The sequence below is a fragment of the Rhipicephalus sanguineus genome, chromosome 11 (genome assembly GCF_013339695.2).
Source record: "Rhipicephalus sanguineus isolate Rsan-2018 chromosome 11, BIME_Rsan_1.4, whole genome shotgun sequence".
NCBI lineage: Eukaryota > Metazoa > Arthropoda > Arachnida > Ixodida > Ixodidae > Rhipicephalus > Rhipicephalus sanguineus.
In genome coordinates, this window is record NC_051186.1 from 144991413 (window position 1) to 145005787 (window position 14375).

The following is a 14375-nucleotide window of genomic DNA, read 5'->3' on the forward strand; positions in this document are numbered from 1 at the left end:
CGGATGTGCTCCCTCCTCACAAAAATGGGGCTAAGCCCCATGAGCAGCTGATGAGCAGCCATTTTCTGAACGTATGGGCTTCTATGGAAGCTTGGCTACCAGTTACATTTACCTTGTAAGTGGTGGTTGCTCTTGATATCGAAACTGTATTGGCCCTCAGAAAGCGTTCACGGCGAATAAAAGAAACACGACTAGACTCGGTAAGTTATGTATTTCAGGTGCCCATTACTCTTACTTAATTTAGGTTTTCCGGTTTTACGTGCGAACGCCGCGATGTCGCGTTGAGGCACGTCGTCCTAAATAATTACACAGTCATATGTTTTGGAAGCTTACGTTCGTTGCATAGGCACGGTACAGCAAGCGTATTGCGGTGACATTTGATGCAGCGTGAACGCTCGGCAACAGAAATATATATTAAAAGACAAGTTATACAGATAGCTGGGCATTCTCATGTTGGTACAGGTAAAACAGCTCTCGAACCTGCTGCGCCTTGTCTCAAACTGCCCGATCCTGTGGAGTACGTTTCCTTTGTGTCTGGTGAGACTACAGGCAAATGTCAGCGGGTTCAGAATTGCCTACGGAAGTATTTACCTGGGTCTTGGCACCGACGTCTTTGAGAACAACAGATCTGGCGAGTGCCGAACCTGTGGGTATGCACATGAAGAAAGAACCGACTATGCTGCTCAATCCGTAAGCAAGCATCTCCTGCGAACAAAAGAAGATACATGAAAGAGGATTATTTGTTCAGTAACCTCTAACGTCTTGGAAGTGCTAAAGGTAACAGTTTACCGGAAGGATTCCTGTAGGGGAACAACCATATTTACAGGTCTGTTAGCCGGAATAAATGACACTGTTTGAAGCGACGTTCATTCACTGAATGATTCATTCATTGGGTCGGATCGTTCGGTTGATCATTGTGTATGTATTTGTGCAAAGTGGTGTAAGTTCATTTTCTTCGTCTGCATAAAAACAGCCAAGTTGAATTTCTAGTTTCAGAAAACTTGAAATCCTGTTCCAATTGATGAGTTAATTTCTAAGTTACAACAGATTAGACTTCCATATTTTCTGATATACTCGATCATAGCATATTGAAAGCAGTCTGTAGAAGTTAATGAATAGAATGAATAGAACTCGCAGGCTCATGAGGTAACCGCAGAGGTTGCGCAGGGGAGTGTCACGGACAGTGATATTCCACGTTTTATAGTAATAGTGCCGACACGTGCGCTTGCACTTGAGTCTCTTCTGACAAGACTGCGAGCACGACGCACGTAGTCGAGCATGTAGTAACGCGGTAGTCATTCATAACGCTGGAATCTTCGAGCCAGTATGTGCAAAAGGCGACGAGCTCCACCAAAGATCGGATTATTCACGACTGACGATTGCACTCAACGCTATCGTTGCACTGTTAGAGTTACTTCTTTGTTCTGGGAGCAGGTTATAATAATATCTGGGGTTTAACGTCACAAAACCACGATATGATTATGAGGGACGCCGTAGTGGAGGGCTCCGGAAATTTCGACCACCTGGGGTTCTTTAACGTGCACCTAAATGTAAGTACACGGGCCTCAAACATTTTCGCCTCCATCGAAAATGCAGCCGCCGCGACCGGGATTCGATCCCGCGACCTTCGGGTCAGCAGTCGAGCACCATAACCACTAGAGCACACCGTGGCGGGGTCTGGGAGCAGGTTCAGCCAATAAAGTGTTTGAGCTTTACCTGCTTGAATTCATGTTCTACGCCTTCAAAACCACGTGGCATCATGTGAATATATATATATATATATATATATATATATATATATATATATATATATATATATATATATATATATATATATATATATATATATATATATATATATATATATTAGATAAATAGACAGGTATGAAACGGCACCACGATTGCTCGCTTAGCCAAAGGGTCGCAAGAGTATTGCGAAGAAGTGGTTTCGTGACCCAACCGCGGCTTTTCTGCCCACTTTCGTGTTCCCTCATTTATCATTCCGCCCTTTCTTGTTTTTAGTGCAAGCTGGTTTCACTTTAGGCCACATAGACAGAAGACACTGTTCAGCAGTATGCACACATGTGCAAGAAAACCGGACACCATGTAAAATACAGTTCCCGGGGTCCATAGCTCCTCTCTAAGAGACCTTTTCATCTTCCTTGCCCCTTCATTTAACCCTTCCCTAAACCTTCTTATTATTCTTCTTCTACAAAGAACAGGCACGCGGGGAGTCATGCGAATGTTCGTTTTCGTTGTCCTTGTCTTGGTGCCCTTACCAGTTTCAATAAGTCATGCGACTTTAGGAGCAGTGACGCGAACGCTTTTGTTGATGCTGCAGCTTCTGCTGATGATGATGAAATATAGCTCAGCAGTTTGTAATGGGTTGGTAGTTTTCAAAAACCCGTTTTTTAGGCACTCCACATGGCGCGGCGCCTGTTGCGACTCTAAGAATCTCGCACGCAATATTACATCTGACAACGTGATTCCTTAGCCGATATGACGATTGAAGAATGACTTTTTTAAAGGCGGTTTCATGTACTGGCGTGGCTCTCTGGTAAAATACTTTACTCTCACACAGATTACCTAGGTTAGATTGCGGCTCGAACCTTGATTTTTATTTCTCTTATTTTTAATTGCGGCGACGTGGGTTTGTCTAGCACGCGCCGTGGCCAGCCAGTGATGAGGCACTTAGGGCTTTCGCCTTAATGAATGCCAACAACAGCTGCATCCGAAGTTACCCAATGGTCTATGCACGCTCATTGCAAATGATATCCGCAAGCATTTTATCTCGCCTATTACAATATGCACACTCCTCCTGACTGCCAGTATAGAGAAGACATACCTGGCTTGCGTCCGCCTTGAGGCGCTGCTTCCGGCCGAACAGTTTAGCTATTGAAAATGCTGACACAAATTGCACGATGGAGATGGCTGCTGCGTCGGGAATCAGCGACACCCAGTGGTCGAAAGGTGGTGGCGTTGGTTTAGGAAACCTGAAATACATCCGTCCTTCCTTTTGTATATTCAGCAGAAAAAGATTAGTGTATTGGGCTAATTGGAAAAGCGCTCGTCCTCGTCTCTTCCGTGTTCATTTTCCCTGCTTGGCACTGCACCCTCGATATTATTCCTATAGAGTGAATTTGACTGCAAGAGCAAATACGTGCCTTGAGGTTGATTCTTCGAAAAGGCAGATGGTATACGTAATATTGAGTGCGAGGTTCTTGCAGTTTAACACCTGCATGAAGCGTACGTCTGAATAATTCTTATTAGGCTACACATTACACTTGCAGAAATTAAACAGGAATCCGCAGAAGACTTATCTATTCAACGAAAAAAAATCAAGCCCAATAGCAAAATATGCCAATCCAGTCATGACAAAATTCATCCATGGCTTCTCTTATATCGTCGCAGATGGATGGAGAACTGTTTTGTATAAATTATTGTTTATTTTCCCCATGCGAAATTGCACAGCCTTACATTAGTTCGAATAACAACAATGTTTTCAATTATAATATTCTGACCCGCCGCGGTGGTCTATTGGTTTGGTGCTCGACTGCTGACCCGGACGTCACGAGGTCGAATCCCCGCCGCGGCGGCCGCATTTCGATGGAGGCGTAATGCTAGAGGCCCGATCACCTAGATTTACGTGCATGTTAAGTGCACCAGACGGTACGAAATTCCGCAGCCCTTCACTACTGCGTGCCTCATAATCGTATGGTGGTTCTGCGGCGTAAAACCCCAACAATTATTATTATTAATTATCAAATTCTTAGTGCAGCGACTTTAGGAACCTGAGTATTGGGACACGGCATTCAATATTAGCACTCGGCGCACATGGAAGTAAATTTTTTTATTTTTCATGTCATAGTATTTACAATGTAAATGGTCCCACAAGAGGCATACGCAAAAACTAAAGAGAGAAACACAGAAAAAATACAAAGAACTTTCCGCGTTCAAGCTCTATGTAACCCTCGAGGTCGCATAACCTCGAGTCACATAACATAACCCTCAAGGTCACACTGATCTTTAAGATGTAAAAATGAAAATAAAAAGAAACATAAAGAACAAAATAATAAATGCTTCATAACTGAAATATCCATGGTACTTCAGAACTTTTACGTTTTTGTTCGCTGCCTTCACTATTGCTTCGGTTTATTGTCTATTATCATGTTCTGCCACCTTTGTTGCGCATATTGTTACCATCGGTCGCTCTTGCTGATTTGTTTTGGTTCATCTCATTCGCTTGACAGCTTTTCGGTGCGGTAATACACTCTTGTACGACCTTTAACCCGGTGTCGTTCAGGGATGTATACATTAGTTCATGTCTTGCCTCGCGGTCATTTGTTTGCAACCTTTGTGACACAGTTAGTGTGCAGAACTACAGGTTTTCCCACTCACTTTAATCCAAGTGCCAGCTAAAATAATCCCTACGCCACTGAAATAATCTGAGTGCCATACTATTTAATCCATGTGCCAAACATTTAATCCTAGCACCAACATATTTAATTCAAGCGCCAGCACGATTAGGCCGCGTGCCAGTGAGTTTAATCCAAGTGCCACTATGTTTAATCCAAGCGCCAACAACTTTAATTCAAGTGCCAGTCACTTTAATCTGTACACAATACACAGTAATACGGGGCATGAAAACAGCAGTGCAATTGAAATACAGTTGTTACAATATGAAATACGATAGCCCGAAAGCTGAAGACTGCACTAATATTTGTATTCGGTGCTATTATTCACGGGACAAAAAACTTACTGTCATAGTTTGCTTCAGCTGTGTTTGGAGGGCTTATACTTTGCTATGCATCATTTTATGGGGCAATGTTTGGCACGAGTGCGACCATATTAGTGGGAACGGAAGAAAGGCATCTGCGTGCCGCTCATTACAAACATCTTAACGAATATTTTGTAGTTCAGCAAAATTAAGTTTTACTCACTAGAGCTCATAATTGGATTTTGGTTTTGGCACACAAAAGAGCAGCAGCTCCAGGACAGGTCGTGTAATGCGAAGGAAAGACAATCTATGCTCAGTTAAAGTGACGCAATGGCTACCAAGATGTGGAATACCTAGCCGAGGGCGGAAATGGGTGAAATGTAGTACGGAATTCAGAAATTCTCAGGCTTGCGCAGGGCAGGGCGAATTGGAGGTAATTCCAAGAGCTTCTTGTTCTGCAGTGTACTAAAACATAGACTGCTGATTACGATATGTGGAAAACGGAAGTTATATTTTATATCCGTGTTAGTTTTTATCTTTTTCTTAAAACAAAATGTGTCCAGTGATTTGAACAGTATTAACTGTTGGCCGAGTTCGCACGGTGACATATTTAACGCAGTGCGAGAAAACATACGCAGAGAAAACATGAGGCACACTGACGAGCGGTGGTCCTTGCTCCTTCCCTTTACTTTATACTCGTTTTTCCGCGCTGCATTATGCATCTCACCGAGCATTTGAATCTTACGGATGTCAGCGAAATGATAAATTTATTAGATCAATTTTGTATATCTAATGTGTGCACACACAAACATATATATATATATATATATATATATATATATATATATATATATATATATATATATATATATATATATATATATATATATATATATAATTTAGTCAATGAGAAGGGGCAAAATGGGATTATAGGTAAAACGAAAGTGAACAATATTTTTGCACACTCCAGATCACTCGAGAAATGGAACATAAGCATAGGTTATAATATGTATTTATTAGAATAGCGCTGTCTCCTAGGGCTTGGAAACGGACGTTCACAAGTCATCTTCACGCAATGCTGCAGGCACAAAAGAAAAATTGTGCCGGTCAAAGGCCGCGCAGTCTACGCACTGTATCTGCTGCATGGAGTGCCGAGCTGCGTCCAGCAGCAAAGAACGCCTGTGCTCCTTTTTCGTCATACCTTGCGGTGTCGCCAGCACTAAATCAGGACGTTCGCTTAGGTAGGCCTTCACGTGCGACTTGAATTTCGAGAAAACTTCTTCTATTGGGTTGAAGAAGGGACTGCACGCTGGCAGGTGCTTGATAGAGTGCATTGAGTTAGCCAAAGCTGCCTGTTCTGCCCGAGCATGAGCAGGTGCGCCATCAAAAATGAACACAGCTTCTGTGTTTGGCTCCTCGCTTTCCACACAAGCCGAAACATCGCTGAGGAAATCGTCGAAAACAGCCCAATGAACTCTGTCCACTGCAGTCCAGTGAATAACGCCATTTGCTGACATACATGCCATGATGTTCAAATTGGCTCCTTTTGTCGTCGTGGTCGTGTGGACAGCTGGTTGCCCTTTAGCTGCCCTGCCAAAATTCCTGGAACACCAGATATTGTAGTTTGTCTCGTCCAAGTAGAACCGGCACATACGTGGTCCATCGGACTGCAGCCACTGGGCATACAGCTTACGGCTGTGCTTGACGTCGTCACGGTTGCGGTCTGCGGGCCTCTGTGTCACCAGCTTCACCGAGTAGCTGTGGGCACCCAGGAAGCGATCCAACTGTGCTTGTGCTGATCGTCACTCCAGGCATTTCTTCCTCCAGGGCCGTCTTTATCTGCCTTAGAGTAAATGTACAGTTTTCGTCGACAATTCGCCTCAAAGCACTCACGACGTCATCTCCAAACTTTTTTTAGAACCGCCACCCCGCAATGATGTTTGTCTGTCGGTAGCTGCAATCGATCTTGCTGTTTTTATGTTGATGCCCAGGGCCTCCGCCAGTGGCTATAGGTCGCCACCACGCCTGTAGACGTCCACAATCCTCGCTCTGTCGAGCACTGACACCCTGCTGTTTTTTCGACGAGGTTCATGTGGATCTTTGAAACGTGGCCCTCGCTTGCGTCCAGCCATGACTTCAAGCAAAGCTTTCTTCTCGTCTGGAAATATTTCCCTCTGAAAACACGCGTGTTACAGGCGGCAACGCTTTAGGAACACATCGTCATCTGTTACATGAAAAAGGCCATCTCCTTTGACGCTTTTACATAAAACTTAATTGCATATAAGCCCAAATAAATGCATGGTTACTTGTTTTAAATGGTTATTCTTTGACTTCAGGAATGGGTGAATATCGTCTGTAAGTCACCATTGCTCTCACTGAGCCAAGCAGACGACTGCGAACGCTTTTGCGGAAACGTAGACTTAGTGCCGTCTGCTAGCAGACAACGTGAATCTCTCCCAGATGCGATCAGCGGAGTACGTGATTACCCAAAATTCTGCAGTAGCGGTGAAGCATAAACTGTCTCGATACTTAAACTTTTACCACGTGCTTATATTGAGCGTATACATTTAGTACCCGAACATACATAATTAAACCGCACTGCTTTTTGAATTCTAAGATAAATGACACCAAAAAGTTTGGGCAAAATACCGTAGTACCTTATTTCCTAAGCGCGACCATGCATTGGCAAAAAATAAATATTCCTGTCGCTGCATGTTTACCTTGTTCCGACATTTAGACTATATAAATTGGCAAACCGTCTGTTTCTTGTGTATGGATTAAACTGACTAGCACTTGAATTAAAGATGCTGGCGATTGGATTAAACATGGCGGCATTTGGATTAAACTCACTGGCACGCGGCCTATTTGTGGTAGTGCTTGGATTAAATATGTTGGCGCTGGGATTAAATGTTTGGCACATGGATTAAATAGTTTGGCACTCAGATTATTTCTGTGGCGTGCGGATTATTTTAGCTGGCACTTGGATTAAAGTGAGCGGGAAAACCTGTAGTTACCATGCTCACCCGCGCGTGTATTTGTGACGATGTTGTAACGCGCTTAGGTTGTTACTTGAAAACACCATCTCCCCCGGAAGGGAACCATGCGGGGATGCGAAGGAGCGCATGGGTCGACTTAAAGTTCCGTTCATCATGGGCACGTTGCCCGATGTTAACGCGTCCTTGCATGTGGAGCACACCATGAATTCACTGTAGTTACTGTTGCTGTTACTCGTCCCGAACTCTTGTTGGAGCACACCACGCGGGTTCATCGCGCGTCTGCAGAGAGAGAGATAGAGAGATTCGTGAAAGAAATCTCGTTCCCCGACGCCATCACGGGATTGCTGAGAGAGTGTAAGGGGGAAAGGCCACAAAGTCTTACCCAGTCCCTTACACAGGCCTGAACGCGCTAGCGCGTGCCAGCACACGTGGTTTTGCCTGCGTTACGCCAAGCTAAGGCAGCGTACGGCAGCCCTAGCCCCTTAAGTGCTCCGCACGTATCATCATCAAGGCGGTGGAAGAACAAGACGAAGAAGACTTCTCCTTGGCGCGAGCGAGCGTTCTGCACGTATCATCATCAAGAGGGTCGAAGGTAACGCAGCTTATAGTATTGAGTTTGACATAAACTTAGTATTCTAAGAGGACGTACATGACCACTTGCCACAATTGCCACAAATTGTCTCGTGGTTTCGCTTGTTTCGTCGATGAAATAACGGCTCATTATATTTGCTTGTAATAAAAGTTAGCGTAATCGTTTGCGACGCTGCGACGGTACAGTAACACTCGCCACTCTGTTACTTTATTGGCGCGAAAGAGATTCTTTCTTTCTTGCCCTTCTTCTGGAAGACGCTGCACTTTACAAATGGCAGATACGCGATCATTGCAGCAGTGCAACTACATCCTTGTGTTCAAAATATTCGTAACTTAAGACTCTGCCACCCAGTGTGCACATTGGGTGAGTTTTCAGTAGGGCTGATTATGCTTCAAAAAAGAAACCCAGAAATATGAATGACAATAATTTTAATCGGTAACTGCCTAGGAAGATGCACAATGTATGATGGATACATTCTACAGGGAGCGCAGAACAAACACTTTTATGTACTCTTTCTTTCCTCGCACAATAGCCTAGTAGAATGCCTTATCTTCTGATGCTGTAGAACGTCCCAACATTCATCCGTTTATGCAAGTGACCAGAAATGCAGTTCCGTAGGCCTCACTACGCTTGAAGCGTTATGTTACGTCATGTACCCGCTTGCTATCGATTATCATTTTGCTGTGTTCGAGTAAATGGTATAATTTTTATTTTGCGCCTTTCTGTACTATGTATGTGGGTACTGACTGTCATAAAATTTGTCCCCTAACGTAGTTTGTATATTTTACCAATGTCATTTCTTCGCAGAATGTGACTTAACGTTTCTTTTTCTTTTTTTTTTCACTTGATGTACAACGCTAATCATTATTTCAAGCTTGTGTTGTGTTGTGTATTTATGCCCCCGCTTCTGCCTAAGGCCTCCATAGTCGGCCAGGAGTATGTAGCAGAATAAATAAACGAAGTAAATGTCCAGGCCAGCTGGCACTAGTTAATACCTTCAGTATATTAGTAATAGTTTGGAGGAAATTATTGTACGACTAATTTAGTGTGTTTCAGTAAGTTCTCAATGACTTTATTGACCCAGTCTTTGGTCACGGTTCGTGGTTGCAATGGGTTATTCCTTTTCTGTGATGAGTACAATTCAACCATAACACTATTCCAGTGTGTGACACTCGACGACTAGCTTTAACCAAGTCACCAATCAAGGAAAGAGTTTCTTTAAGATTGGCTTCGCTGATTCAACCTTATTTTAACACGGGTGAGCTATACTGCAAGGCGATAATAGGGCTAACAATTTACAATTTCTTCAGAGGAGGCACTTAGTCAACGTTTTTCCTATATTTAGTTCAGCACACAGGTAATGCTGCCAACGCGAGAAATTTTACTTAGGGTGATTATTAGTCGTCCTCACGGCAAGTGCAAGGCTTATACAAATCTTTAACACATCTTGCCTTAGAAGATGGAGGAAAATTGAGAGACATGAAAAACGCTGCCGCGACACTACGATAACTTTATCTATGTAAATGCGCGGTAGAGAACGCGGACGACAAGTAGACGGGGCCGCACCACATGTATCATGTGGTGCGTATTACATCGGGCAGACTGGGAGATGCCTAAATGAGCACCTGCGTGAGCACGCATGTCATGTACGCAATGACAACGAGCGTTTCTTGGCTCAGCATGTCAGCAGATGTGGTTGCCATGTGCCGTTCGAAAGCGCAGCTGTAATGCATAAACACAAAGACGATCGTATACGTATGATCATTGAAGCCGAGAGAATGGCGCGAGAACCTGACAACTTCGTCAGCAAACCATCGATTGCTCTCCTAGATAAAAATCTACAGTTCCTCGCAAATGGCGTGCATGACCAATGAACCTAGGTGGTGGTGGTGGTGGTGGTTGGGATGTTGCAGCAGGCGGGGTTAGCCTGGCCTGCATGGCCGGCGATTGTTCCGCCTGAGCATCTCCTGAATTGTAGGTGTCTGTCACGTAATTGTAGGTGTCCAACGCGTTGGACAGCCCATTGTTTTGCAGGAAGACCAACAAAATTCGTTGTACGCTCCTCCTCGTAGCCGTGGGCCTTCAGGAAAAATGACGTCTTGAAATGTCTGGTGCCTATGACAACCTTTTTGTATGCTGCTCTTTCCACATCAAACTGCGGGCAAAGCCAAATAAGATGTTCAATTTCCCCGATGTCACCACAGACGGCGCAAAACAGGGAAGTGCATCGCCCAGTCTTGAATGACCAAGCCGGAGTGCATGCGGAGCCGGTTCTTATGTGGTACAACAGCGTCGCTTGTCCTCGAGAAAATCCATCGGTTACACATGACTGGCGTGGAAACTTGTAGATCGCCTTGAAATATTTACCTATGACATCTTTGCTGTTCTAGTAAGTCTTCGAGCTCTTACTTTTGGAACACATGTGCGCACTTCGCATGCAAGGGCATGCGAATTGCGGACATGTCAATGCCAACGTCGGATGGGATCCACTGAAACTTTACATTAAAGCTCTTGCCAATAGGGTGTTTAATCATCGCCAGAGATTGCTTTGTGCGCTTTTCTTGAGGTAGGCCACGATGCAGTCTTTGTAGCGCGGACTTGGAGTCTGTCAGCACTCCAACATCTCGTGCAAAAAGGATCGCAATTTTCGCAAATCCACGGTGATCGCAGCGCTTTATACCGTTGTGCACGAAACTACACGATCCAGGCGACCTGACCATGGCACGCCAAGGCATGGTATGCAGAAAGCTGCTGTGTAGCTATCCGTTTGTGTGCACACAGGCAGATCGGTGTTCACACAAACTATTTTTCATTGTTTGTTAAAAGCCAACTTTTTCTTTTTCCTGTTTTAGTCATCTATATGTGGTATGTGATCAATAAACCTTCAGTTGATAGTCTGCGCTTGTCCCCGCCTACTTGTCGTCTGTGTTCTCCATCGCGTAGTTACATCGATCATGTATCACCAACTGGCGCAATGTCCGCTTTGATTAACTACGATAACAGTGATGCGAAAATGCTTGCACGAATGCGCGTTTTCAATACAGTTATTACAAATTACTTGGTCTTGATTAATGCTTACATGGGGTCCGTATTTAGTTACTGAGCTCTAGATGTAGATTCATGGGCGCGTTGGGCCTGTCTGGCCTGTTATTGTATAGAGAGCAGCAGTAGGGCCAGGCAGGTATTTGACAATGATGTTACATTACAAGAAGTGTTTGCTGCCCATCTTGACTCCCGGAAAGCCAGGGGCCAAGGGCAGGCCATTTTGAGAAGCCGAGAAAATGTAACCGTGCTACAAATACGAGAGAAACGTCTGTATTGTAAACGTCCTGCAAGTGTGGATCCATACGTACACAATAATACCAACAAATATTTATTCTAGTGATATTAGATACCATGGCAGCATGAATATGACTTAATATGAAACAATGAATTGTTGAAATCACATTAACTAGACTCATTGGAGTATCACTTTGCGCTACCAAGTGAAGAATGATATGTGATCGCAATGTATCCCAGTGAGTGCTCATACGAGGCAGTTATTTTGAGATTGCATTGCTGCATTGAGGTGCTTTCACAATTATCAAAAGCACATGTAGTAACCTGAAAATTTGGGCGAGCAGGTGATGCGTGGAGATCTACAGCGCAACTACCGAGAAGAGGACGATAAGAAGGACAAGGAGAGAAATTCGGCCTTGTTAGCAAGACATTAGGAAAAATTCAGCGCAAAATGACACAAGAACGAGAAGGGAGGACACAATACGTGTTGTGTCCTCCCTTCTCGTCCTTGTGTCATATTGCGCTGCATTTTTCCTAAAGAAGAAGGACCTACAAGGCTATGACTTACAACCAGTTTATTTTCTTGAGAAACGCACATATATATGCCGCACAGATGAAGAAAACAACACGGAAACAACAACAGAAACAAATAATAAACCAGAATAAGATGAAGGCTAGCCATTAGCCGTTATCGACACGTGCTCTGCTGAGATAGTTCAACTCTTTCTCGGTGAGTGCTATCGGTACCACGCCTATGCATTGCTCATCCCAGCGGTCAATCGCTGCTGCCTCGACAATTTCCCTGGAAACTGTATGCGAACTTTCCCCGATTAGGCGGCAATTCTGAAACTGGGGCTCACAGGCACATGCCTCACAGTGGATGGCAAGGTGTTCATCCAGTTTCGTTTGTACATGATTATGATGCTGTCTGAACTGGTTATTGATACACCGCCTATATTGCCCAGTATGCCTTTTGCCACAAGTTAATGGTAAATGGCATACCACACCTTGCATACAACAAATGAAGATTTTTCAGTGGTTAGCCTTGCAAGCATTGTTTCCATTTCCCGAAGCATGGTTCATACTGCAACGTGCAGAAAGCGTCTTCGGGTCAAGGAACACCACATACATGGCCGCTCGTTCAGCTGTCATTTTAATGTTATGCGAAACGGTATGAATGTACAGGATGACAGCCAGATTCTTCATATGCACTACTTGTTGTACTTGAGGTTGTGAGCCCCATAGACCTTGCTTTTTACACCTAAAAATTCCTTGTGAGACAGAGGAAAGCAAGAGCATGGGATAGCCATAATTTAAAAGGCGAATGGACTGCTCACTGGAACTAGTTTGAATTGCCCGACTACACGACTTAGTGAGCGCATTCATGCAACATAGCCGCCCAATGCCTCTTTTGAGTGGTTTCGAATCTGCTGAAAAGGGTAATGCCGATTTTGATCCCCTTGGCTCATATGCCCCACAAGCACAAAATTTCAACCTAAGGTCTAGAAACCGCATTGAATTACACTCTGGCAATTCATGCGTTAACATCAATGGTTTCATACACGTTTGAAAAATGGACAGCACATCCGCGATACGTTGAGCAAGAACTCTCCGGGGCATGATGAAAAAATCGTCAACATAACGAAAGACCTTTAGTACACTAAAACCAGAAAGGCAACTAGACAAGTTTCTACAGAAATGAGCCTATACCAAAAGGACTTGTTTCTGGGCTAGTTGGTGCGTACATTGCTGGTGCGCACATTGCTGGCGCTTCTCTGTCTTCTCTTCTGCTTCACCCTTTTTCAAGCAATCTATTTCGTACCTCCGTCGTCTGTACCTAAGCAGTGCCAATACCAAATTGCCGAGCACAGGGGCAATTAACGATCCGATGCAGATCGCATCTTGCTGGACAACGATTTCTTCGCTCCATTTTATGTACATAGAAAACAACGCAAGAAAACCAGCGGCACGCACACCTGCAGCGTTTTGAAATGTTACCGCCCCGAATTGGTCTATGCATTCTTCAGTGCAGGTGAATATTCTAGCTTGGAGAAGAGAATAGTACAAATCTTTGATATTGAGTGAAAAGGCACTGAATGGCTTGCCAGAGTCATTGGTCAGAAATTTTACCACCGGAACGAGATTCGTGATAACAAAAGGGTTATCTATCGTGAGCAAATTCAACTTTTCTTGTAAAAACTTTGCCAATACCTTCTGCCAGGTGCGATTCTCCAAAACAATCACGCGAAATGGGCAACTGATATTGTGGGTTTTCACTACAAGAAAGACCTCCATACTAGAACCTTTGCTCTTGTAAATTTTTTGGGCTAACTGACCCTGATAAAGCCTTTTGAAAAACTTCTTCATTAACGTCAGCCTTTGCACGGGATAAGCAAACACCGCTGGGACGGAAGAAAATACCATTGATCGCATCTAGAGCTTTCTTGTTATATGACATGGAATAACGACATCCTTCTCCAGAAAGGTGGGATCTGTATCAGATCATGTATTGCCCCAGTACTCAGCAATTTGGTATTGGCACATATCAGCACAACCGTGTCTAGTTGCCTCTCTTGCTTTAGTGTACTGAAGGTCTTTTATTTATGTGGACGATTTTTTCATCATGCTTGAGTGTACCCCGCAGGTCTTGCTCAACGTGTCGTGAATGGGCTGTCCATATTTCAAAGGGGCATAAAACATTGATGTTAACGCATGAATTGCCAGATTGTAATTCGATCCGGTTTCTGGACCTTAGATTGAAATTTTGCGCATTGCACGTCTGTTGGGCCAG

The 14375-nt window shown here is 44.0% G+C and overlaps 1 protein-coding gene across 1 annotated transcript in view; it reads right to left on the reverse strand.

The window, feature by feature from the left end:
* Positions 1 to 14375, reverse strand: part of LOC119375472 (sulfate transporter) — a 115054-nt gene that overhangs the window by 46707 nt on the left and 53972 nt on the right. The window contains exons 7-10 of the mRNA XM_049411273.1: positions 6372 to 6475; positions 5849 to 6074; positions 2846 to 2993; positions 592 to 705 (exon numbers count right to left, since the gene is read on the reverse strand). Of these exons, the coding sequence (XP_049267230.1) occupies positions 592 to 705; positions 2846 to 2993; positions 5849 to 6074; positions 6372 to 6475 (592 nt within the window). The remainder of the gene's footprint in view (positions 1 to 591; positions 706 to 2845; positions 2994 to 5848; positions 6075 to 6371; positions 6476 to 14375) is intronic.